The sequence below is a fragment of the Ambystoma mexicanum genome, chromosome 2p (genome assembly GCF_040938575.1).
Source record: "Ambystoma mexicanum isolate Mex_15411 chromosome 2p, UKY_AmexF1_1, whole genome shotgun sequence".
Classification (NCBI taxonomy): Eukaryota; Metazoa; Chordata; class Amphibia; order Caudata; family Ambystomatidae; genus Ambystoma; species Ambystoma mexicanum.
The window spans coordinates 176,603,740-176,630,377 of record NC_090923.1 but is presented as its reverse complement, the minus strand read 5'-3'; the positions used below and the strand labels follow the sequence as shown (position 1 = coordinate 176,630,377).

Genomic DNA, 26,638 nt, shown 5'->3' with positions numbered 1-26,638 from the left:
CCGTCAGTACTGGGAAGACATAGCTCAGTACTTAGCGAAGGCGGGTGTAACATTGGACACAAATTCTCCCACAGCCTGTATGCTTGGTAATTTTGCACGACCAAAACAAGCAAGACATGTTAGTAAATTGAAAGACTTAACATATATCCAGGCAAAGCGTAGGATGGGGTGGAAAGCGCACAAGGGGACGGAGGTAGGCCTGTGATGGAGCGATCTCCAGAAGTGTTTGTTGGCAGAAACCTCAGTGTGGCAGGAAGCGGCCAGCCAAAGCCTAGGAGAATGGAATGCAGACTTGGACTCCTGGAAGCAGATGTTACAGAAATTGGTGGCATATGCGCATAGTGACAGTCAAATGGTAAAAAACGCCCCGTCGCCTATGACGGAATAGGGACAAGTTTATATAGTCGGACCATTCCGATGTAAGGTGATAGGATTTAACAAAGGTGTAATAGGCTGAGAAGTGGGTGGGAGGAGTTGGGGGGGGGGACAAACAGACACAATCGATTGAGTATTGATATGTGAATGCGTATATGAGTCTGTAAATGACACTGTTAATCAAATAAATTGTTGAATAAAAAACACTTTAGAGCAGTGGTCTTCAAACTTTTTTGGACGGGCCCCCTGAGCAAAATGTGGGTAGGCTGGGACCCCCCACCAAAGGTGCTGAATGGACAGTAAGTGCAAATGGCTATGAAACATTGTGACCATCTCTGCACTCTGCTCCCAGTATAGTCACTGGGCTCCCCCACCTACTCCCATCAGTTTCTGGATTCACTCATCCCACTCCAAGCCCAGTCCCTGGGCTCTGCCAACCCTGCCACAGAACCTGGGCTCTCCCCACCCTGCTCCCACCACTATCCCATGGCTCCCACTACAGCTCCCCCCATTCACCTCCCACCATAGTCCCTGGGCTCCCCCCATCTGGCTCCCAGCACAGTCCCAGGACCAGTAGCAGCTAGTGAATTTTTTAAGTGGCGGGGCATAAATATTTCACCCAGATATGCCATAGCGATTGAGCGTAATGAGGACACTCAAACCAATCCAATGGGATTTGCGGGGGTTCTCCCCCCGTGAATTTTTTAAAATGATGGGTTAAAATGCTGCATTTTAGAGCACACTTAAAAAAAAAGTCAAACATCTGAACAAAAAATGAAGAGGGCAAGCAAATATTTCTGAAAACTATTTAGAGAACAAATGTTTACATGATTTTAAGTGCAGTACTGCTGCCCTATTCCTAGCTGTTTATGTCTCCGAAAACATGTTATATCACCTTGCACATGCTTCTGCATCAGATTTCTTCTGATAGAAGAAGGCAGCTTTGAGTGAGTGAGTTCACTTGGATGGCATGCAGTGCTGATTAGCTTAGGCACTGGACGTCCCTGCTTGAAGAATGGGAGGGGAAAAGCAGGGCTAGTTGTTAAATAATATATTTCCATTTTCCATGTTAATACTTTTCTTTGTCTATGTAAATATCTCTTTTTTTATATCAATTGTATTTAATTATGTTAAAAAATGTATTCTTATAAATTGAAAAAAAGTTGATTTATTATAAAAAAAAAATAAAATAATAGGGTATTAAGGAGGCCACTAACGCAAAGATGATTATAGTATAGTGTCTGTTTTCTGGCACTCTAGTAAGCATAACGCTCTATTAACTAGCAACTGTCATTACATGGAATAGTGCCATTTGATATGTTGGAATATGCTGGTTAGCAACGTTTTAGGCTTGGATAACCGGGTTATCAAAGTTCAGACTCTTCATGCAAAAAATTAAATGTTTTTCTTTTTTCCAAACTGTGGGTGTGGGCCCCCCTGGACATGAGGCTGCTTCCCCCCAAGGGGGGTCCCGATTACTGTTGCTATAGAGTCTCTGGAGCACAGCAGACACTATCCAGAACCTACAGAGCTTGACGCAGTCCTCAGGGCAGCCCCCATTGTTTTCTGCCTCTCTGGCATTGGCGTTCGGGAAACTGCCCTGCCTGGATAAGCCACTACTAGTTTGACTACTCCTTAATCTTCTGAAAACTGGCATATCCTGTGCCATCCCTCTGCGAGTAAGAGTCCAGCAAGGATGCATACTGTCCTCCTGATAAGCTGAACTCCTCCTTTCCGCTCCACTGAAACATCATTACTGATCTCATTTACTCTCAGCCTTTTAATCTCCTCACTCCAAGCCGTGCTCTCACCCCTTATACCAAAAAGCAATCTATTAGACTCTCTGCCAAACACGTTAGACTGTACTTTATCCAAGATCTATACAATTTGGAACTCTCACTACCATCTGCCCTCATTGCTACTTTAATCCTCCCTACTATGACCACCATACTGTTACGTCCCATCCCCTTTCCTCCATACTGCGAGGGACAGGAGACAGAACCTTTTTCACCAGAAAAAAACATCATCCCCTTTAAATTTAGAGGCACGCAGGAGTGCGGCCCTGGGAGCATGTGCTGCCCTAATTCCGCCCTCCGGCGCCACACCTCGTCACCTTTTCCGCGTCGACAGGAACGGGATGAATTCACCAGCGCTCCTCGGTTTGGCTTCGCCCATGTAATTCCATGCACGGATACTTCTTCTCTTTGTCTTTTTATCTACCAGCACAAGTTTCGAGGCTGTATCAGCTACCGGCCGAGAGGCCAAGGGATCTGCCGATCCTCACGGTGCCTTTATGCAGCTCTCCTGGCAGATCTTCGATGGTGTAACGCCTACCAGGCCTAGACCTGAGAAACAGGGTAGGCCCCATGATCCACACTCAAGAGTCCTGGACGGGGCGGGACCAAGTGAGCCAAGCAACACGACGCGGGCATGTGGAAGGCAGCTCGACAAGATAGCCAACGCGCCAGAAAATCCAGACCTCCGGCCGACGCCCCTCCAAGGAAGGCAGGCGGAGGACCGTGTGTCGAGGTGGGACTGGTGTCAACCAGGTATGTGGCCTACAGTTTATACTTCCTTTGTGCAAGGCAGGTTCCCGCTGCCTCCATATAGGCAGGGCACGCAACGGCTTCAGCAGCCACACGCTACCGCATCAATATCGCCTACCACCAACCCAGCCTGTGAGGACAGGTTCTTTGAAAAGTTCCTTGGGCTCATGACATCTTCACAGATGGAGGTTATCCTCAGGGACGCCATCAGGGACTTACTCCCTCCGATTGTCCCGCCGGCGCCTCAGGCCCCAGTACAGGCCCCTCTGGTCCCTGTTCTGCCTCAGCAGCCCGCTCTGGCCCCCCAGCCGATTACGCACGCGGTTCCGCTCTAGCCTCCGGTCCCTGTACCGCAGCCCCCGGCTCCTAGCACTCCCCCTCCGGTGCCGGACCCTCCAGATCCACAGGTGGACACAGATGAGGAGGAGGAGGACCCCGACACGCCGTCTTCAGCCAAATCCTCCCATGAACGTCTGACAGGACCAGCAGAGTACTTGGATCTTCCTTAGCCAGAGGTCGAGCAACCAGCAGAGGGGGTCCTCGCAGAAGTCCTCACGCTACGTCCCGTTGCCAGAACGGGGATCCCGATGCAGAAGGACGTAGTTGCCTTGGTCAGGAAGGGTTGGCTCAAGCTCCACTTAGACCAGCCGCTGAATGAACGCCTGGACGCCAGGTATAGGCAGATGGAGTGGGATACACTCTTGCTATCGGCCCAACCTCAGCCACACTCCTCGGTGATCGCTGCGGCATCACTGTACTCCAAGCCTCAGTCGTCCTCAGCCTCTTCCTCTGCGGTGCTGCAAGGCAAGGAGGAGAAGATCTTGGAGGCGTATGGGAAGAAGCTGTAGTCCAACGCGTCCTTGCACCTGCGTCAAGCCAACGCAGATGTCATGCTGCAGCATAGTCCCGGGAAATTGCGGATTTCCTCCCAGAGCTTCTGGCGCAGAGCCTATCACGATTCAAGGTGGGATTGGCGGAGGATGTCACGCTTACCTTAGTCTCCACAGGAGCGAGGGAGCCTGCCGGGTCCCTTCCCTATTTCAACTCTGCTCGGGGCTGCTGCTAGATGGGCCTGTCAATGAAGCGATAGAGTAGGGTTAGTGTAGGAGGAAAACCTAGAACTGCCCTTCCCCTATCCCCAGGTGCTGGAATACAGTGTGTGCCTCAATCAGGGCGTGGCTCACCTCGTTGTTTAGTAGGGCGAGCTCTCCATCCTGCAGCTGCAGGGGCGCTAAAGTCCAGGTACCGGTAGGCCTAATGCTTCTCTCTGCATAGGGTTGAGCTGTTGACTGCTCCGGTGAGTGAGAAGTTAGGGCTGTGATGGGTGAGAGTGGCAATTTGGCAGGGAATCCTTGTCCGTAGGATTACTGCCTTCTAAGTAATAGTCCCGAGGAGCCAGTTACTGCACTGGTTTACTTTGCGCCTAAAGTTCGGTGGAACCGCAGTAGCCTCAACTAGGTGCTGATACTGATCTTGACCAGGTAAGTTCTATTCAATGAGTTCTGCAGAATTACCCAGTTGCTTCACTGGGTTTAGATGCTGGTTCTTATTAGGTAATGCAGGAAACGCAGCAAGGCTGTCCAGTTGCCTCTGTGGATTCAGGTACTGGTCTTTGCCAGGTAAGTTCAGTACAAGTTCAGCAGAAACTACCCAGTTGCTTCACTGGGCTTAGGTACAGGTCCTTGCTAGGTGAATGCAAGGAAATCCGTTTATTCTTGCAAACACGCCCCCTAACCTGCTGCTCTAGTTTTCTTCTTCTGTACTTCTGTAGGAGTTCCGGGGATCCGTGCGATGTTGGACGCCTAGAGGCGCTGATTGTGGAGCGGGAGCGACTTGGAGACTGACCGCGCTCAGACGGTTAGAGGCAGCTGAAGAGCTGGAGTGCGGCTCCCGCGGGCGGTGTAATATGAGGCGCGGGAGGAGCCAGCAGCTGATCTTGTTTTTTCCCTTAGGCGCAGGATGGGGAAAGGAAGTGTTCTGACCGGCCGAGTCACAGTACTGTGCAGATGAAGTCCGGATACAGGTAAGCGTGTGCCTTGGGGCTCTCAGAGAGCACACGAAGCACGGACTGGTCTCTGAGCGTGGCTTATAAAGGCAGCCACGCTCAGAGACTTTAACGCACTGCACAGTGCGTTTCGGCACACAAGGACCCATCTTGAAGGAACAGGAAGTGCTATTACATCTAACTGGTCATTAAGTCTTCCTTGAAGCAAAAGGTGGAAACCCATTCCTAACTCGCCAAGCCTCCATCCATATTGCCCCTGCCTGCCTTCCCCATCTGACGCCATAACCTAGGAGCGATTGGGGCTTGGACAAGGACCCTAAACCCGTATTCATGACAGTCCTCCCCCTCAAGGCCCCACCCAAGGTGTGTTCACTGGACCTGGTTTGGTGGGGTTATCCTGATGGAATTTGCGTAATAACCGAGGAGCATGAATATTCTTGCTTGGTTCCCATGACCTGTCCTGGGGCCCATATCCCTTCCAAACCACTAGGTAGTACAGTGTTTTCCTTACCATCTTGGAATCTAAGATCTGCTTGACCTCGTACTCAGGTTCATCGCCCTCCATTATTATGGGCACGGGAGGTTTCAATATTCGAGTCCCCGGGTGCACAGGTTTCAATAGCGAGACATGGAACACTGGGTGTATGCGCATTCGGGGTGGCAGTTTCAACTTCATGGCTACAGGGCTAATTACGGTTTCGATCGTGAATGGGCCTAAAAACTTAGGTTGACATTTTTTGGGCCCCTTTAATGCGATGTACTTTGACGCTAACCATACAGAGCCCCCTGCCCGATAGTTCGGGGCCTCCCTTTGGTGACAATCGGCAAATCTTTTCTGTGTTGCTTTAGCCATCTCTAGGTGTGCCATTGCATCTTTGGCTGCTTGAGTAATGCGTTCGTGGAGGGTCTTGATGGCTGGCATTTCGATGGCTTCTGGTGGAGGTGTGTGTTGAATTGTTATATGCATATTCTGCCACCCATAGAATCTCCGTCCAAGAGTGATCCGTCTGGTGCAAAAGGCAACGGAGATATTGCTCCAGGTTTGGTTTGTGCGTTCAGTCTGCCCCTCCGTTTGCGGGTGATGGCTAGTAGACAATCGGATTTCCACTCCGGCTAAGGCGCAGCATTTCTTCCAGAACTGCGACACAAATTGGCTGCCCCGTCTGAGATTATCGCAGATGGAATCCCGTGTAATTTTACTATGTTGTTGAGGAAGACTTGGGCCAATGCTTGGGCCGACGAATGCCTTTTAAAGCTATGAAATGAGCCATCTTGGTAAAAAGGTTGACTACCACTAGGATGGTGTTAAATCCTGAGTTGGAGGGCAGGTCTGTTATAAAATCCCTCGAAACGGTGTGCCAGGGCGTAGGTGGTATTGCTAGTGGTTGTAATAGACGGGCTGGTCTTTGCTTCAAGGCCTTGTTCTGGGAGCATATACCGCATGAGTTGACGAATTTGGTGGTGTCCTGTCGCCAGGTTGGTTACCAGTAGAACCTTTCAATGTTTTCTGCAGTCTTTGCAACTCCAGGGTGTCCTTCTATGGGTGAGTTGTGATAATTGGCAAGTATTTCTTCCTGTAAGGCACGCGTCGGGAGATAGAGGCGGTCCTGGTAATATGGTAGGCCGTCTTTGATGAAAAATCAGGCTCCTTTCTCGCTCCACGTCAGTAATTCGTTTGCGGATAGACTTTCTTTAACCTTTTCTTTGGTTGACTCCTATGACGAGAGGTCGTTCCTGCAAAGACATAAGATTTTATCACCTGGAATGATGTCTACTGGGTCGGGAATATTGTAGGCTTCTTCACCCTTGCCAATACGTGACAAAGCCTCGGCCTTGCCGTTTTTTGACTCCGGGCCTGTAGGTAATTACAAAATCCTATTCCGTCAGAAACAAGGCCCAGCGGAGCTGTCGGGACGACTGAGCTTTAGCCGAGTGCAGGTACTGGAGATTCCGATGGTCAGTTATACTCGTAATGATGTGCTTGGCTCCTAGTAAGTAATGCCTCCATTCCTTAAGGGCCTCTTTTTTTGCTAGCAGTTCTTTATCCGTGAACACGTAATTTAGTTCTGCAGGGGAAAACCTCTTCAACCAGAATGCTACTGGGTGCAGGTGGCCATTGTCAGGGTTCCGTTGGGATAGGACTGCCCCCATGGCAACACTTGAAGTGTCAGCCTCTACAGTGTACGGAAGCTCAGGTTGCGGATGTTGTAATACAGGGGCAGAAGTGAATTTGTCCATTAGGGCGCGAAAACCCTCTTCTGCTGCCAGGGTCCACTTCAATTTTCGATGTTTACGTAGAAGGGAAGTAATTTGATGTACCATGTGTGAAAAACCAGGTATGAACCGTCGGTAAAAATTCGCAAAGCCGAGGAAGCTCAGCACCCTTTTAAGGATGTGGGTGATGGCCAGGTGAGGATAGCTTCCACTTTCCTGTTGTCCATTCTGATGCCTTCAGGGGATAGCACAAACCCTAGAAACTCTACTTCAGTAACATGGAAGTAGCATTTCTCAAGCTTGGCATATAAGTGGTTCTCTCGTAGTTTGCGAAACACTGCCCGTACATGCGATACGTGTTCTTGAAGAGTGGCCGAGTAGATGAGAATGTCATGAATGTACACTACGGCACACATGTCAGTAGCTCTCGCAGGACATCATTCATAAAGTGTTGGAATGCGGCCGGCGCATTGCATAGTCCAAATGGCATCACCTGGTATTCGTAAAGACCGTACCTGGTGCGAAACACGGTCTTCCATTCATCGCCCTGCTTTACGCGCACCAGGTGGTAGGCACCTTGAAGATCTAATTTTGTGAAAACCTGTGCTTGTCTTACTTGATCGAGTAATACAGGAATCAAGGGTAACGGGTATCTGTTCTTTACCGTGACCTGGTTTAATGCTCCGTAGTCGAGGCATGTTCTTAGATCGTCCTCTTTTTTGGGTACAAAGAAGAGGGGAGAAACTGCGGGCGACTTTGAGGGGCGATGTCATGATGCCTACTCCCGGGAAGCCAGTTCAGGGCCAGCGTCCCCGAAAGCAGACATCATGTCCACAGGGAGGGACCCAGCAACCCCTTATAGGGGCTCTTTGGACATTGCCCTGGCGCCTTTGGCGCCAGGCTCATAGAAGGTATCAGTCCTGGCACCATAGGCGCCAGGCTCATTATGGGAGTGCTTGGATGGACTTACCTGATGCAGACCATGCTGCCGGATCCAGACCTCCTTGAGGTCTGAAAGGGACTATTTTACCTATGGGACTATTTTACCACTCGGGCGTGCCTGAGGAAGAATACTTACCTGTAACTACTTTGGGGGCTATTTAAACCACGCCCAGACAGCAGCTCACGCTTCGCGTTGTTCTGCATCTAGCAGCTGGACGCTCACCGTGTCTGCTCCTGCATCCTGGCTCCAGCCACGCCCACCTGCAACCTGGAACACCTGAAAAGGAAGGAAAGGAGAGAAAGTGAATAATTGAACTTTACCTACCTCCATCCAGAGTCCGGAACCATCACTCCGACGATCCTGAGAAAAGACATTATTTTTAGAAGCGCATTGCATCTCTCGCTGCAGCGCCCCGTTCCACTCACCTTCACGAGGCGCCCTCAGGCTCTTCAGCCACCATTGGCACCATCCGTCGCCTTTCAGCGCCTAAGGAGAAAAAGAGACAAAACAAAGGTGAGCGAAGGAACAGATTGAGGAAGGCCTGATTCTTCCACCTTAAGACTTACCTGATTATTGTTGGGACAATCTTTCCTCACCTCGGGTCGGCGCCGCTTCTTTGGCACTCCGTACCCCGGCCCCTAAGGGGAAAAAGACACACGCATTAGTGGGTGAAAGCAAGATCACTAAGGGAACCATCCATCAAAAAGACTCACCAGAGTTACCTTCGGCGAATCCATTCCTCTACGCGGATTCTTCATCCTACATCTGAAATAGAGAAAAGGACAACGGACAATTAAGGCTTGAACTTTTGCAACTGAATACTTACGGCCTCATATCGGAAATGTCAAGCGGAGTTGAATACTCACCAAACCCGAGATCCAGTGAAGTAACTGGAAATCAACGCGCCCCTGCATCGGAAGCAGGATGGAGAGCTCGTCCTTTCAAATCGCGGAGGGGGTTTGAGGAGTGTGAGAGGGGGAAGGGGGGAATCCGACACATTATCCAGCAGACAGTTAATCCCCTTTTCTATCTACAGAAGGATTCTTCTACGGGCCAGACGGGCGAGGTTTGGGGGTCCGGTCCAGTCCGTCTTCCGAGTCCTGCCCATCACCTTAGAAGAGGTCATAGCAGTCCAGAACAGATCGGTGCCTCCGTGGGAATCAGGTGAGCGTTACAGAACGCGAAGCCTACCTACAATTTCCCACCCGGGCGCTATGGAGACTTCCGAGACAGACCAGCTGGCCCAGCTATTGGGGGAATTACGGGCGGAAGTTCATTCCGCTCGCCAGGAGACTAATGCCCTCAGGAGAGAATTAATTGTATCTAAAGAACGAACTGATGATCTTGCCAGACAGCTATTACAAGGTCAGGCTGGTCAAACTCCTTTACCAGGTTCTGGGGGTAATTCCGCCCCAGTGGTTTCAAATAACCCCGTGCAAATTAATCTACCTGGAAATATGCCACTGGCCCCACCGGAACGTTTTGCCGGGGACCCCAAAAGGTTCGCCGTATTCATGAATCAATGCAGATTGCACTTCCTCTGCAGACCTGGAGCCTTCCTTAACGACCAAACCAAGGTCGCTTTTGTGCTATCATATCTCAGCGGCTGTGCTGAGGATTGGTCAGTTCCACTGGTTACTCAAGATGACCCAATTCTTCAGAACTTTCAAGCCTTCCAGACAAGCATGGAAAGACTTTTTGCGCGGAATTCTCAGGGACAGGCCCTGGACAACGAGCTTCTATCCCAACGACAGGGTAACCAGGACCTTTTAGCCTATATCGCGACCTTCAATAGGTTAATTGTGGAGACTGGATGGCCGGAGGATAAAAGAATCACGTTATTCCATCGAGGTCTACGTGGAGAACTTAAGGATGTCCTGGCCCAGGTCGTAAATCCACCCCAAGACTGCTCTGAATATATAGACTTGGTGGTCCAATTAGATCACAGGCTTCAAAACAGAAAGGCAGATCGGTCCAAGTTTGAGACCCGGGTTTTGGTCAAAACCCATGTTAACCCCAAGGGTGCCGATGTTACTGAACCTATGCAAATTGGAGGGGTTAAAGGACCTTTAACTCAAAAGGAGCGTGAACGAAGACGGCAAATGCAATTATGCCTTTATTGTGGGGCTTCTGGACACTTTTTACGAGATTGCCCTATAAAACCATCTAAGAAGGCGGTAGGAGTCGCTGATAAGAACCTGATGGAATCTGAGTCGGGAAACGACCACGCCCGACAAGCGTAGGCGTCCGCTTGCCGAGCTTAAAAACTAACTCTCTGACCTTGCATTTCATCATGCCAATGGTCCTCGTAAATCCGAAGCAGCCTGGGCGGTTACATGCCATTAAGGCATACATCGATAGTGGGGCTATAGGAAACTATGTGGATCGTGAATTGGCTTCCAGGATCAACCTTCCTCTTTGCCCTAAAACCAGTAAGGATGTCATCACCACAGTGGATGGAACTGAAATCGCCTCTGGGCCGGTAACACACTCCACTACTGAAGTGACATTGTTGGGTCAAGACGGACATCGGGAGGCAATTGTGTTTGATGTAATCAAGGCTCCGCAATTTCAAGTAATTCTAGGAATCTCTTGGTTGGAAACACATAATCCTCGAATTGACTGGCGAGCAAAGAGGATAACCTTTCCAGATTGTGCACAAACCTGTTATCCAAGAAATCCAAATATTGGCCTAGCTACAGTAACCCCTGTCATTTTGCAAATACCGCCAGAATACCAAGAATTTCAAGACGTCTTCCAAAAGGAACAGGCCAACACTCTACTGCCTCACAGGTCGTACGATTCCCAGATCGATCTATTGCCCGGTGCACAACCCCCTTGCAGCAGGATCTATGCCCTTACCGAACCCGAGAATCTTCATTTACGACAATATCTAGATCAGTACCTAGCCAATGGTTTTATTCGCCCATCTAAGTCTCCTGCATCCTCGGCTTTATTCTTCGTGCCTAAAAAAGAAGGCCACCTCAGAACTTCTATTGACTACCGCGCATTGAACCAGATAACTGTTAAAAACCGATACCCTTTGCCTCTGATCCCTGAACTCCTTGACCAGGTGAAGGATGCCTGCATATACACCAAGTTAGATCTCCGGGGGGCCTACCATCTGGTGCGAATAAAGGAAGGCGATGAATGGAAAACTGCCTTCCGCACCAAATATGGGCTATTCGAGTACCAGGTGATGCTTTTCGGATTGTGCAATGCACCGGCTGCCTTCCAATACTTCATGAACGATGTCTTTCGGGAACTCATCGACGTTTGTTTTGTCGTATATATCAATGACATTCTTGTGTACTCCTCTTCGGAATCCGATCATAGAAAATATGTCGGGGCAGTTCTCGAGAAATTGCGCCAACACAAACTATTTGCTAAACTTGAAAGAGGTTTATCCCGGAATTTTCTCGTGTTGTTCAACCCATCACTGCGCTCTTAAGGAAAAATAAATGTGTCGAATGGTCTGAAGAAGCCGAGCAGGCCTTTCAGGAACTAAAAGCTAAATTTACCTGTGCACCTGTATTGAAGCACCCGCGCCCAGATCTCCCTTATGTCGTCGAAACTGACGCATCCAGCCTAGCCATGGGAGCTGTCCTGTCTCAAAGAGATCCCGAAATTAACCAACTGCATCCCGTTGCATTTTGGTCCAGAAAATTCTCGGCACCCGAGGTTAACTACACAATCACTGACAAAGAACTGTTAGCCATTAAATCCGCCTTTAAAGCCTGGCGGCATTATCTACTTTGGCGCTAGACATACCATCACGGTGATCACCGACCACCAGAACTTACAGTATTTAAAGACCGCCAAGGCTCAGTCATCTCGACAGCTCCGTTGGGCTTTGTTTTTTGCGGAATTCGATTTTGTAATCACCTACCGTCCTGGCTGTAAGAATGGCAAAGCGGACGCTCTATCCCGAATAGGAATGGGAGAAACTGATGCTATCTCAGAACCTGTACCGATAATTCCCGAACAGAGAATTTTGGGCATGACTTCTTTACAAACGCTTGAAGACATTCAAGCTAGAGTTAAACAACTCCTGGACCCTACAGACTTACAGGATTGGGTACAAAAGGGATCTGACTTTACTATAAATAATGATTTACCTTATTTCCAAGGGCGCTTATTTCTGCCACACAAGGAATTACAAGAGCTCATTATTTCTCGTTATCATGATACACTAATAGAGGGGCACCCCGGTATTGCCAAGACGGAAGAAAAGGTGAAACGACAATTCTGGTGGCCTTCTTGGCGAAAAGATGTTAAATCATTTGTGATGTCCTGTGGTGTTTGCGTCCAAAATAAAGGCCAAAAGAAAAGACCAGCCGGTCTCCTTCAACCTTTAGACATTCCGCCAGCACCTTGGCACACCCTGTCATTGGATTTTATTACGGACTTACCTCCTTGTTCAGGATATAACACTATTCTTGTTATTGTGGATTTATTTTCCAAAATGGCCCACTTCATTCCATTGAAAGGTTTACCTTCAGCTTCAGTTCTAGCCAAAGAATTCCTTGAAAATATTGTTCGTTTACATGGATTCCCGTCTGTACTAATCTCAGACCGGGGAAGCCGATTAATTTCCCACTTTTGGCGTAGATGTTGTCAATTGGCACAAATCGATGTAAGATTATCGACTAGTCACCACCCTCAGACCGATGGTCAAACAGAGAGGACGAATCAAACCCTTGAGCAATATTTACGGTGTATGTTGCAGCAATCTGAAAGTAACTGGAAAGACATTCTTTGGATAGCCGAATATGCATATAATAATTTGGTACACTCTGGAACTGGGCAAAGTCCTTTTTATACTTTATATGGGCATCACCCTCAGACCTCGACTCGCCTCAAGGACTCGGAATGCCTGCAGTGGACCATCTGCATTCTACAATTACCCAAGCCTTCAAAGAAGCAACTACACATTTACAACAAGCCAAGAGAAAATACAAGAAGAATGCTGACCTGCATCGGAGTGAAGCACCTCAGTACCAGATTGGGGACCAAGTATGGCTGGCTACCAGGCACTTATCCCTCAAGGGACCTCGAACTTTTAATCCAAAATATCTGGGGCCTTACTCCATTACGGCCATAATCAATCCAGCGGCCGAAAAACTTGATTTACCAGCTAACATGCAAATTCACCCTGTTTTTCATGTGTCACTTTTGAAACCAGTGCAACCTGGAACCAGACTAATCAAGCCTCCAGAACCCATTCAAATAGATGGAGAACCTGAATTCGAGGTGAAGAAAATTTTAGATTCAAAGATGTTAAGGTCAAAACTTTTCTATCTAATCGATTGGAAGGGATACGGGCCTCAGGAGAGGTTGTGGGAACCCAGTGACCATGTACATGCACCTCGATTAATTAAGAAATTCCACCGGATCTTCCCAAACAAACCAAAACCCCCGGAGGGAACAATCTTGTGATGGGCCTTGGGGGAGAGTGCTGTCATGATGCCTACTCCCGGGAAGCCAGTTCAGGGCCAGCGTCCCCGAAAGCAGACATCATGTCCCCAGGGAGGGACCCAGCAACCCCTTATAGGGGCTCTTTGGACATTGTCCTGGCGCCTTTGGCGCCAGGCTCATAGAAGGCATAAGTCCTGGCACCATAGGCGCCGGGCTCATTATGGGAGTGCTTGGATGGACTTACCTGATGCAGACCATGCTGCCGGATCCAGACCTCCTTGAGGTCTGAAAGGGACTATTTTACCTATGGGACTATTTTACCACTCGGGCGTGCCTGAGGAAGAATACTTACCTGGAACTACTTTGGGGGCTATTTAAACCACGCCCAGACAGCAGCTCACGCTTCGCGTTGTTCTGCATCTAGCAGCTGGACGCTCACTGTGTCTGCTCCTGCATCCTGGCTCCAGCCACGCCCGCCTGCAACCTGGAACACCTGAAAAGGAAGGAAAGGAGAGAAAGGTGAATAATTGAACTTTACCTACCTCCATCCGGAGTCCGGAACCATCACTCCGACGATCCTGAGAAAAGACATTATTTTTAGAAGCGCATCGCATCTCTCGCTGCAGCGCCGCGTTCCACTCACCTTCACGAGGCGCCCTCGGGCTCTTCAGCCACCATTGGCACCATCCGTCGCCTTTCAGCGCCTAAGGAGAAAAAGAGACAAAACAAAGGTGAGCGAAGAAACAGATTGAGGAAGGCCTGATTCTTCCACCTTAAGACTTACCTGATTATTGTTGGGACAATCTTTCCTCACCTGGGGTCGGCGCCGCTTCTTTGGCACTTCCGTACCCCGGCCCCTAAGGGGAAAAAGACACACGCATTAGTGGGTGAAAGCAAGATCACTAAGGGAACCATCCATCAAAAAGACTCACCAGAGTTACCTTCGGCGAAACCATTCCTCTACGCGGATTCTTCATCCTACATCTGAAATAGAGAAAAGGACAACGGACAATTAAGGCTTGAACTTTTGCAACTGAATACTTACGGCCTCATATCGGAAAAGTCAAGCGGAGTTGAATACTCACCAAACCCGAGATCCAGTGAAGTAACTGGAAATCAACGCGCCCCTGCATCGGAAGCAGGATGGAGAGCTCGTCCTTTCAGACTCTAAGGTGAGACTCTAGGGGGAATTGCGGAGGGGGTTCGAGGAGTGTGAGAGCGGGAAGGGGGGAATCCGATACATTATCCAGCAGACAGTTAATCCCCTTTTCCATCTACAGAATGATTCTTCTACGGGCCAGACAGGCGAGGTTTGGGGGTTCCGGTCCAGTCCGTCTTCCGAGTCCTGCGCATCACCTTAGAAGAGGTCATAGCAGTCCAGAACAGATCGGCGCCTCCGTGGGAATCAGGTGAGCGTTACAGGCGAATGAAACCGTTCGCGAGGTACTGATCGAGAGTTCTTTGGATGGGCGTTTTCTCCTTACTTTAAGGCGTAGATATGGCTACATGGGACTTGCGCTCCTGGTATCAAGTCAATTTGGCAGTCGTAGGAACGGTGTGGGGGAAGCGTGTTAGCCTGTTACTTGGCGAACACATCATGAAACTCCTGGTATTCGCTAGGCAGTATTCCCAGAAAGCCTAACACCGGTGCTACCCTTGGGGATGCAAGTGGTGGATGTTCTGGTGTCTGGTTCACTCCATAACAGCGGCGACTGCACTCCCTGGGAAAGGTTAACGTCCTGGTATGCCAATCTATCCGTGGGTTGTGCTTTTCAAGCCAGGGTAAGCCAAGGATCATCTGAAACTGTGGAGCTGAGATGAGGTTGAACGAGATGTCCTCCTTATGTCCGTCCTGACAGAGCAAGGTGAGTTTTGCTGTGCATTGGGTTACGGGACCGGAGAGTAATCCGGTACCATCCACCGTGGTTACATTGTCTATGGTAGTTTTTGAGCGAACCGGTAGTCTAATCCTGCCTGTAGTTTCCAAGTCCATGTAGTTTCCTACGGCCCCGCTATCCACAACCACAAATGCTTCAAGAGCGTGCATCTTGTAAGGGTGTCGTTGGTCTACGATGATTACTGGGAGAGTGAAGTGTGAGGTCAGGTGAACCGTTTAAGCGCTAGACAAACCGACCTCTAGATCTGCCGGCATTGAAGTTTTCCGCTTCGGTTGCTTCTTTGTTCCCATCCATGGCTCCTACAGTCTTTCAGGGGGGCTTGGCTGGACAGTTGCAGAGAAAATGACCGGGGTGGCCACAGTATAGGCATAACTACTACTGATGTCTTCTGTCCCGCTCTGCCTTAGTGAGTGGTCCTCGGACTCCTCCTAGTTGCATGGGTTCAGGGTGCGTTTCCACGGGCTGGCGAGCTGGTGATCTGTAATCTGTAATCGGTGATCAAGCTGAATGGCTAAATCTATGTATTCTGCGCAGCCTTCCGGAGGTTTGTCTACCTGCGCCAGAACGTCCTTGAGCTCCCCTCGCTAGCCCCTATAAAATAAGGTGGTTTGTTTCTCTTCGGGCCAGTTCGCCTAAGCTACCAGGCGATTAAATGTTGCCACGTAGGCCAGGAGGTCCTGGCTGCCCTGTCGGAGGGATAGCAGCTCATCATCCAAGACCTGTCCTTGTGTAAGGCGAGCAAAGAGCTTCTCTAGCTCACGCTGGAACCCGGCATAATTGCGAAGCAAGGGGTCGTCCCTGTTTACTAATGGAATTGACCAGTCCGCGGCATGAACCCCTAAATACGATAGCACACAAGCCACCCTCGACTGGTCTGTTGGAAATAGCCCCGGTTTGCACAAAAAATGTAAGCGACACTGGTTCATGAAGGCTCCGAACTTTCTTGGATCGCCCATGAATCTCTCTGGTGGTGCTGACGGGATGTTGCCTGGAATGACTACCTGCACTGGTGCTAGGGGCTGTGGTTGTGCTATAGGGGTTGACGTAGCCCCACCCGGCAACGGAGCTAGGCCTGCTTGGGTCTGCAGTAACTGTCGGGCTATCTCATCACTTTTATCCCTACTCACTACCAGCTCGCCTCTCAGGGCATTTGTCTCAGCACGAGCTGCATGTACCTCTGCCCGTAGTTCCCCCAATAACTGTGACAGCTGGTCCACTTCCAAGGTCTCCATCGCTCAGGCGGAGTGGTTTCGGGTGGGCTTCGTCTTCTGTCACGCTTACCTTAGTCTCTGCAGGAGCGATGGAGCCCGCCAGTTCCCTTCCCTATTTCAACTCTGCTCGGGGCTGCTGCTAGATGGGCCTGTCAATGAAGCGATAGAGTAGGGTTAGTGTAGGAGGAAAGCCTAGAACTGCCCTTCCCATATCCCCAGGTGCTGGAATACAGTGTGTGCCTCAATTAGGGCTCGGCTCACCTCGTTGTTTAGTAGGGCGAGCTCTCAATCCTGCAACTGCAGGGGCGCTATAGTCCAGTTACCAGTGGTCCCAATGCTTCTCTCCGCAACGGGTTGAGCTGTTGACTGCTGCGGTGAGTGAGAAGTTAGGGCTGCCGATGGGCTGTGATGGGTGAGAGCGGCAATTTGGCAGGGAATCCTTGTCCGTAGGATTGCTGCATTTTAAGCAATAGTCCCCAGGAGCCATTAACTGCACTGGCTTACTTTGCGCCTAAAGTTTGGAGAACCACAGTAGCCACACTAGGTGCTGATACTGATCTTGACCAGGTAAGTTCTATTCAATGAGTTCAGCAGAATTACCCAGTTGCTTCACTGGGTTTAGATGCTGGTTCTTATTAGGTAATGCAGGAAACGCAGCAAGGGTGTCCTGTGGCATCACTGGATTTAGGTACTGGCCTTTGGCAGGTAAGACCAGTACAACAAGTTCAGCAGAAACTACCCAGTTGCTTCACTGGGCTTAGGTACAGGTCCTTGCTAGGTGCATGCAGGGAAATCTGTTTATTTTGCAAACATGCCCCCTAACCTGCTGCTCTTGTTTTCTTCTTCTGTAGGAGTTCCGGGGATCCGCGCGGTGTTGGACGCCTGGAGGTGCTGAAGTGTGGAGAGGGAGCGGCTTGGAGACTGACCGCGCTCCGACGGTTAGAGGCAGCTGAAGAGCCAGAGTGCGGCTCCCGCGGGCGGCGTAATATGAGGGGCGGGAGGAGCCAGAAGCTGATCTCGTTCTTTCCCTTAGGCGCAGGATGGGGAAAGCGAGTGTTCTGACCGGTCGAGTCACGGTACTGTGCAGATGAAGTCCGGATACAGGTAAGCGTGTACCTTGGGGCTCACAGAGTGCACACGAAGCACGGACTGGTCTCTCGGAGTGGCTTATAAAGGCAGCCACGCTCATAGACTAGAACGCACTGCACAGTGCGGATCGGCACACAAGGACCCATCTTAAAGGACCAGGAAGTGCTATTACATCTAACTGGGCATTAAGTCTTCCTTGAAGCAAAAGGTGGAAAGCCATTCCTAACTCGCCAAGTCTCCATCCATATTGCCCCTGCCTGCCTTCCCCATCTGACACCATAACCTAGGAGCTATAGGTGCTTGGACAAGGACCCTAGACCCGTATTCATGACAGAGGACAAGATTGTGGCGCAGGACATTATGGAGCCATCCGTGGCCCAAATTGACACCTCTGGCCGTGTCATTGGTATTGCCACAGATATGAGAAGAACGGCCTGGCTCCGTGCTACGAAATTCAACCCAGATGTCCAGGAACGCATACTGGATCTTCTGTTTGAAGGAGGTGAACTCTTCCACTCCACAACGGACGAGGAGCTGGATAATAAGAAAAACAGCTCTCAAACGGCCAAGTCTTTAAATATTCTTACAAAGGCCACACTAAAACCGTACACCCAGTCACAGCAACGTGCTGAGAAGGGGCGTACATACAGAGGTTTCCGTGGCTTCCAAGAGCGAAGTTCCAGGCGGCCTGACCGTTCGTCGTCCCAGCATCGGCGCAAACAACAGCCTCAGAGTGAATAAAGGCATGACATGCCCCTCCAAGTCCACGTGTCTTCAGTGGGGGGCAGACTTGCTCTCCATGCACATTTTTGGTGCCAGAATTTCACGGACCCCTGGATCCTCTCTGTAGTCTCCACGGCGTACTGCCTTCCTATTTCAGCCTCTCCTCCCTCCTCTCCTCCACTCCCATAGGTTCGGACAGCAACTCTTTTGGCGGAAATCCGGTCGCTCATCGAGAGCCAGGCAGTAGAGGAAGTCCCAGCCTCCCAGCGAGGCTTGGGCTTTTACACAGGATTTTTGCCATTCAGAAAAAGAACCAGGCGGGCCTGAGAGTTGTGCTGGACCGTTCCACCCTCAACCTCTCCCTACCTCTACAAAAATTCAAGATGTTACGCCAGCTTTGATAGCGGAGGCATTGTGCAAGGGAGACTGGATGTGCTCCCTGGATCTGAAGAACACGTACCTACAAGTCCCGATCTGGCAGCCTCATCGTTCCTTTCTACAATTCAGGATCATGGGCTACCATTTCCAATACAAGGTGCTCCCTTATGCCTCAATTCGGCCCCCAGGGTCTTTACCAGGCTGATGAACACGGTGGCGGCCCACCTCAGGTTGCAAGGCCACCACGTTTACCCGTACCTGGACGACTGGCTCGTCAGGGCTACATTTCCGGAAGCTGTGCACCATACCTCCCGCGCTCTTATGAACACACTGCACGAGCTGGGTTTTTCTCTTAACCTCAAGAAGTCACAGCTGCAGCCCACGCAGACACTGACCTACTTGGGCCTCATTTGGGACACATGCTCCGAGAAAGATTTTCCCTCGGAGGACAAGATCACGGCACTCAAGAGCGCCATGGCGCACTTCCTCAGCTGAGAAGTGACCTCTGCCTGGTGGTACCAACACCTACTGGGTCTCATGGCAGCAGTACTCTTGGCCGTACCCCACACGAGACTCAGGATGAGGAGGATACAGCTGCACTTTGCAGCATCCTTGAACCAGGAACCAGGCCATCAATCAGAGATGATCAACTTTCCTCTATCACTTCGCCCAGACCTCCCATAGTGGTCTGGGGATTGCAACCTGAGGACGGGCAAGCCTTTCTGGCAACCTACACCACAGGTCACCATCACCACAGACTCCTCTCTCGAGGGTTGGGGGGCTACCCAGGATGACCACTACGTCCATGGCACCTGGAGCAGAAGTACCACATCTATTGGCTAGAATTGAAGGCCATCTGGCTGGCGCTCAGGGCCTTTCCCCCGATCATCAAGGGCAAGGTCGTCCTCATTCAGACAGACAACTCGACCAGCATATATCAACAAGCAGGGAGGTACCAGATCCCTCCCCCCCCCTCCCCACTGTGCAGGCTGGCAGTCAGCATGTTGGAATGGGCCCTGGAAAACAACTGTTGTCTAAACAAGAGGTAGATGGCTCTTATCAACAGTTACAAACATTAAATCCGTACTGTTACTCAATATACAACAAATATTTTATTCTACGATACATAATCACCAAGTAACCCCGATTTGGTCGCGAAGGTACAGGCCTATGATATCTCAAAAAAGTTCCTCAATGTTAGAAAACTATTTTAAGGCCTCTGTTGTAGGATTGGCCTGATGACGTACTATTGTAAGTATTTCTGGCCCAAGCACCCTTTCTAGCTCAATAAATACATATACAAATATTTCGATTTATTTGCTTAAGAGATTCAAATCTTACCTTTCACTTATCCTATCTTTCCCCTCTGCACTGCAATTGCTCTTTAGCATTTCCAACTGTTTTGCATCCTCAGTCACTGGATGGCAGTGATGCCTACTGCCCAACTCTTCAGAAAGAGATGGCATCTACCGCCAATCTTCTAATGCCCGAACCTTCTTCCCCTCTCCCAGGCCTTTTCCCCTGATCACCTCACTCTACCATCCACCATGGATAGCAACCTCTTGCCTTTTTTTTTTTTTACAACAAACTCGAGCACTGCTTTTCCAAAACTTCCACTGTTTCCGGGATCAACCATTTCAATATTTGCACATTCTGGACAAACTTTAACTATCACTCCACTGAAACCCTGATTTCTTCTCTTGTCCTCATTAGACTGGGCTACTACTACTGATTCCTGGTGACACACCGCCCTCGCTTCCTTATCCCCTCTTAATAAAATGCTAAACTTTGCAACCCACACTTGTCTGCCTCTCTCGCTCCTCTCCCACTATTTGGGGCTGCTCCCCATTTAGCACTTTTAAAATTCCTTCTTTGTGTCTTCAAATTGGTTCTTCACGCCTCAGGCACTAAATTTGTGTCAAACAGTGAGGAGGACAATAGAAACGAAGGAGGCGGTGAGGATGAAAAGGGGGCCAAGGTGAGGAGTTGAGGGAGAGGAGTGCTGGGAGCCCAAAATCAGAAACGTTTTTGTGATGAGCAGCGAGAAACATTTGGTTAGACCAAGACGTGACTGATAAGCAGAGATTTGAGGAGGGTGCATTTTGAATGCATATTGAAAGATGTGGCAGCTTAAACAGAAAGAAAACGGAAACTGAAAAACTAATCGAATTGCATGCTGGTAAATGTGGTTCTAATTGCCACTGTACAAATAAATAGAACTGAAAGAGAAACTCATTCATATTATATGTTAGACACCCAGAGCAAAGCTGCTTGACTCAATCATGGCCTCGGGCCTCATGAACACATCAAGTCTGCTCTTAATTCCCTTCAGTGGAACCCAGTAGGTGCCTGGATCTCCTTCAGAGCATATGGAATATCGTCCATTCAAGCCTACTGGGGGCCTTGGTCTAGGTGTTTCCTGTAAATCCAGATCTCTTGTCTGATGTCCAAGGATAAGGAGACATGACATCAGAACCATCAGAGCTGCCAGGGACTGGATTTAGAACGCTATGTCAGCCTCCCTCATAAATGAAAAAAACGATCGGACTAAAAACATTCAAGCAGTTATTTTTCCGTTAGCAAGACTGTCTCTCCTTGTCTAGGATCCTCCAGGACCCTTGCGGGAGCGTGGGCTGTTCTATACCGCTGGGGCCTTGCCTGGCTGATCCCCCTGGTCTTCACTCGTCCATCGGAAACTTCATAACGGGCTGGCATCCTCCTTGCTCTTACGTTCCCTTTATGATGTCTCAGCTGGCTCCTCCTGGTGTGGGTTCCTGTTCTCGGCACACTCCATTACGGTCCTGCTCCGGTCTGTGCACTTGATTCTGAGGTGGTCTGTTTTGTAGCTCTCTGCGCGAAGCACCTTGCATGCTTTTGTGCTTTGCACTTGACCTGCTGTGCCGATCTGGGGAGATTTTGTGGACTGAGGTTTGATGTGCTGTGGGTACCAGCACTTTTCATCTCTCTGTCCCCTGCCCCAACACACCAATTTTTCTGGTCGGAAGGTGACATGGCTCCGGACCCTTTTCACCTTTTGGTGCTACGAAGTTACTGTGCTGACAGAAGGTACCATATAAATCATCTTAAATAAAAAAACATTCTAGTACTGGTGATCCTAAATGTCCAGGTCTGTGAATTGAAGCACACTATTCATGTTACATGCTTACAGGTGTGATGCAGGTTAAAGTCTAAGATGGAAGACGTCATTCATGCTGCAAGTTAGTAGATGTGTTTCAAGTGGCCAGACCAAGCTTGAAGGAAGTCTTTATGTTGCATGACTGTCGGAATGACAGGAAAGAGAACTGAAGCAACATACTTATGTTGCACCCTGGTATACATGACTAGAACTGAAGGGAGTGATCTGTATTTCTTATTAGTAGAGAAAATTCAAGGTTGCCCGCCTAGAGCGAATGAGCAGACCGGAAATGAGAAGGATTTGCCATTACTGAGAACTCAATTTTGTATCCAAAGAAATCAGTGTTTATTCTTTTTCTATCAATACGTCGGATAGTGAGTGTCCTTACGTAGCAAAGAAGAAATTGCCTCACTAGCCAAATCTATCTCCTACTCCCGCCCACCTTGCACTCTCTGATCAGCAAGCCCCTCTTCAACGATTTCCCTTTCACTCCTTTACCCTCCTTGCTCCTTACTCCAGGGAAACACTATCTGGTGAAATCACGAACAAAACTATAGTTCAGGCCTTGAAGACTTTTTTCCTTAAAAAAAACACCTCTCTCTAACAGAGAAGTACAGTGACGGCCTTATTCGTAACCCCTCTCCCGCTTGCACGTCATTGTATATAAGTGAATATGTTGTATTATCATTGTGTGCTCTTTCCACCTTCACGACTTTGTTCATGGGTCCATTTAATACTGTTAAACATTGTTAGAGTGCCCTGTGAGGGAGATTACTGCTGCATACCTGATGACAATTATTTCCAATGGAAGCGCTGTTCCTCTCCCTCTCTCTTTCTCGCTTTCACTCCCCACCACCGGCTCCCGCTTTTCCTTAAATAACACACAAGTACTACTAACCAGTCAATGCAGAAAGCGAGTACATCCCCATCACAGCTGGGATGGTGAATAGATGTGCAAAATAGTCTCTTTTGAGAGGGCAGCATTGCAGGCAGTAGGTGGCGGCTATCGAGCTGGCTTAGATATTTATGTGGATATGGTTTGGTACTCTTTATGTTGAGATGGCATGTGCGATTGACCACATTAAAGTTTGCAGACTGGTTATTGTGAATGCTGACGGGATAAATGGATATGCACATTCGTTCTTCTCATCCTCTTTCTTTTCTTTAAATGTAGGTCAAAGCTGGCTCTGTGAAGCAAGAGTTCGAGAAACAGGATGAGCTCAAGCGTTCTGCGATGAGAACCGTGGCCGCTCTGCTCACCATCCCAGAGGTGGAAAAGAGTCCAGGGATGTCTGACTTTACCGCCCACATTAGTGCCAACCCTGACATGGCTTCGCTCTTCGAGAGCATCCAGAAGGATTCTATGCCTTTATGCGGTGCCGAACTAATGGACACCAGCTAAGCTGCTGCTACTTCCACTAGCCCAGCCAGGAGCTGGATTATGAAACTGAAATTGTGTGAGAGATGAACAGGGAAGGTTCAGACACAATGAAGGATGGGGCCTTATCTATAGCACTTTAAATTATATGTAAAGCCATTTCTTTTCGGTAACCTAGATCTGACCTGGGGAAAAGCACGCTACATGAACCAGGGGCACTTTGGTTTCATTTGAAGAACGAATTAGTCATCATGGCAAACTCAGGTAATATTACCTTCAGCGTCCAGGCAAATCTGCATCACATGGCCAAACCTTCCCAAGAACTCCCCACCACTATGTGCATGATGTGCCAATAAACATATAAAGCAGCAATTCAAAATTGTAAATCTATTTATAAAAAAGTAGGTCTTGATGCATCTACTAAATAATACAGCTGAAGCTATTAAAGTTAACAGTGAAAGGGTGGCCAAAAGACCCAGATTCTGCATGTATTTAGTAGGTTTATATCAAGAAGCCGGCCTAATTCCATAAGAACTACTCTGAGGTTTAGCACAATTGTTTTAAAGGATCAAAAACAATTCCCTATTGCAGGGATTATCTCTCTACTCCACCAGGAAGGTGTACAGCAATAGCTCGGTATAGGTGGGTATCCTTTACATTGAGGTGGCACTCAGTCTTTCTTTAGAACAGTAAAGCTTACTTGACATAGAAAGTGGATGCTCAAGTCATATTCAAATTATTCTTGTTTTTGTGAATCTGGCAGTGAACTAGAAAATGTAAGCAAACTCTTTCAGAGAATGACCTCCAAGATAAGATGCCTTTGTAATGGGTCTATAAACCGTGTACGCAAAGATAGAACTCCAACAGCTATCTCAGATAGTTTTCATATTGACAGTTAGTTTGCACACACTTAAAATGTAATGCACAGCTAAGCATAATTTTCCTTCTGGATTGCAGGATCTAAGTGTTTATTTCTAGGACATGTTTGGGTATTTCATTTTTGATCCATACCAGTTTAGTTGACGCTCATCTTGAACTCTCTTTGACAACTTTTCATCAGTGGAAACTGTTATGACCGGCTCTTGGTCATAGGGTTCACTCCAAGGGACACTCAGGATACACAGGACAGGTACGCATAGTGGTTACTTTATTAGGGTTCTTGTGTTACAAGGATCAGATGTCATCATAGTTATTAGGAGATAAAGAGGAAAGGGACAGGAGCCCACTGGATCCCACCACCCAGGCTCACTTAATCTAACTGCCTGGGTTAGAACCCATTCAACTCCAAACATTCTAATCTCACACTCCAGACTCACAGCCTACATTCTGATGGTGACATCAATCCTGGCTCAGTACACATGCAAGTATAAGAGCCAACCCTAACAGAAACAATTTAGAGAAGGACTGCCAAGGCTATCCAGTCTACTAGTTTCCCTGCCTACTCTTCACACCCAGACCTTGTATGGTCTCGAGCTTTTCATTTATTTTTGCTGTACAGAGGGTCTCCTTCGTGTATCCCTTGGATTTTTCAATTAATTAACTATTCTGGAGAGGCTTATTGACTTCATGATGAACTTGTGTTCTTGCACGTGATCGCTAAAAGCAGTTGTATATTACAAATAACTTATTTGGAAATCTTGTTAATTAAGTGAAAGGTCATCACTGCCTACCCCACTTCCCGCTTAACATTTTCTTGTTTCCTTTTCAACCCACAGACCACGCTGTACGTTTACACTCTGGCTGGGGTCACAGTCCCCCCCCCCGCACACGGCTTAAGACCGCTACGGTGGTGAAGTGCACAATATTAAAGTCAGTTAACATAACATAGCATTGTCAGTTCCTTATATATCCAATAAAAATCGTTTACCTGTAACGTAACACTAGTTTTCTTGCAAGGATGTTCTTGCTATACTGTAGTATTCTACATCTAGTATTCTGTAGTATACTTGAGTATTCAGTAATTCCCCACCACCAAACTGTACCCTGTAGCAATCTTTTGTTCTACATTTTCACAAGGGATAGAGCCTTTCAAAATACCATGATGGTCTATGACACTTCCTCGAGTTTAAAAATGCATGAAAAAACCTATCTGAAATGTGAGAGCCGAATGGGCCATTTCAGTTATCAAGCCACACATGCCACAGCAGCACTTAGTAGCCATCCCAAGTAGGGCACCACCAGTTCGGCGCAACTAAGCAATGCACTGTGGGTATGCAAAATAGCTCAAAAGTGTGACAAGTATTTATCTTCCAGAGTAGTGCTATTTTACACATGGATTTATCAATCCAAGATAAATAGGATGGAGACAACAACATATGCACTTCAACCTCATTAGGTATCATCACTGCGGCATAGCTTGATATCTATGTCAGTGGAGATTTGAGATATGTTTATCAAAATTGTTTAAGAAATACATGAAAAATCTCTTCTACCCGAAATGTGAAAATGCAGTAGGCCATTAGAGCTAACAAGCCACACATCGCCCCCTAGTAGACATCCCTGAAGGTTAACCTCCACTTTAATGAGGGTATGCAATTTATGTCAAAAGCATGCATTTTGCTCCAGAAAGCATGTCATCTAGCCAGTTGCAATACACATTCATGCAATGTGGTCATGGCTATATGGCGAGCAGAGTAAGCTTCAGAAAGACATTTTGACATCACATTCAAGACAAACTGTAAATGAACCATTAACCTGAAACTACCAGTAAGACTTGCAGACTCACCAGGTACAAATCTGGTAAAACGTAGCAAACTCTTTAAAAGGTGAAGAAATGTGTTAAAAGAAAGAGGTGTTAACATTAAAAGAAAGAGACACTGCTTAGAGGGGGGGCGGCTGCAAGCACTTGGTTCAGTGATACTGCTGTGACAAGACTGGAAGATGTATTCTTTGTTGACATATTCTAGGAGTCCTCATAGTCAGCTGTTTCCTGAAATGTGAAGTACCATAATCGTCTTATTTCTGAAGACTTTTATATATAAGTTATGTCTCTTCGGATTCATTAATAAAATAGGTTTCTATTGTGCGGCCTGGTGGTGGTTGGGATGGGCTGATGCAATGCCTTCTATTCTGGAGAGGATACCCTCTATGTGACAAGATTTGCCTTAGGCACAGGTAGGTCATGTCAGGGCGGCTCTGGGATGCCAGTTCAAGGTTTCAGAAACATGTCAGATAAGGGGGATATAGGATAACTATTAGGACCCCATGAACATTGTAAAATACCTGCCTACTTACTGAAACCTTATGCTACTGACTAGATTGTGGTAGCTTCCCCCCCAAAGTATGTACATTTTTGGGGGGAATTGGCAATTTTAGACAATAGTG

At 48.3% G+C, this 26,638-nt stretch overlaps 1 protein-coding gene across 3 annotated transcripts in view; it reads left to right on the top strand.

The window, feature by feature from the left end:
• LOC138566324 (cullin-associated NEDD8-dissociated protein 1-like) overlaps positions 1–26,339 on the top strand; it is a 1,042,465-nt gene extending 1,016,126 nt beyond the window's left edge. For 2 of the 3 annotated variants that reach the window (XM_069643460.1, XM_069643458.1), the window contains exon 15: positions 23,111–26,339. In XM_069643460.1, the coding sequence (XP_069499561.1) occupies positions 23,111–23,338 (228 nt within the window). In that variant the 3' untranslated portion in view covers positions 23,339–26,339. The remainder of the gene's footprint in view (positions 1–23,110) is intronic. The other variant, XM_069643459.1, reaches the window with a different exon arrangement.
• The last annotated feature ends 299 nt before the right edge of the window (positions 26,340–26,638 follow it).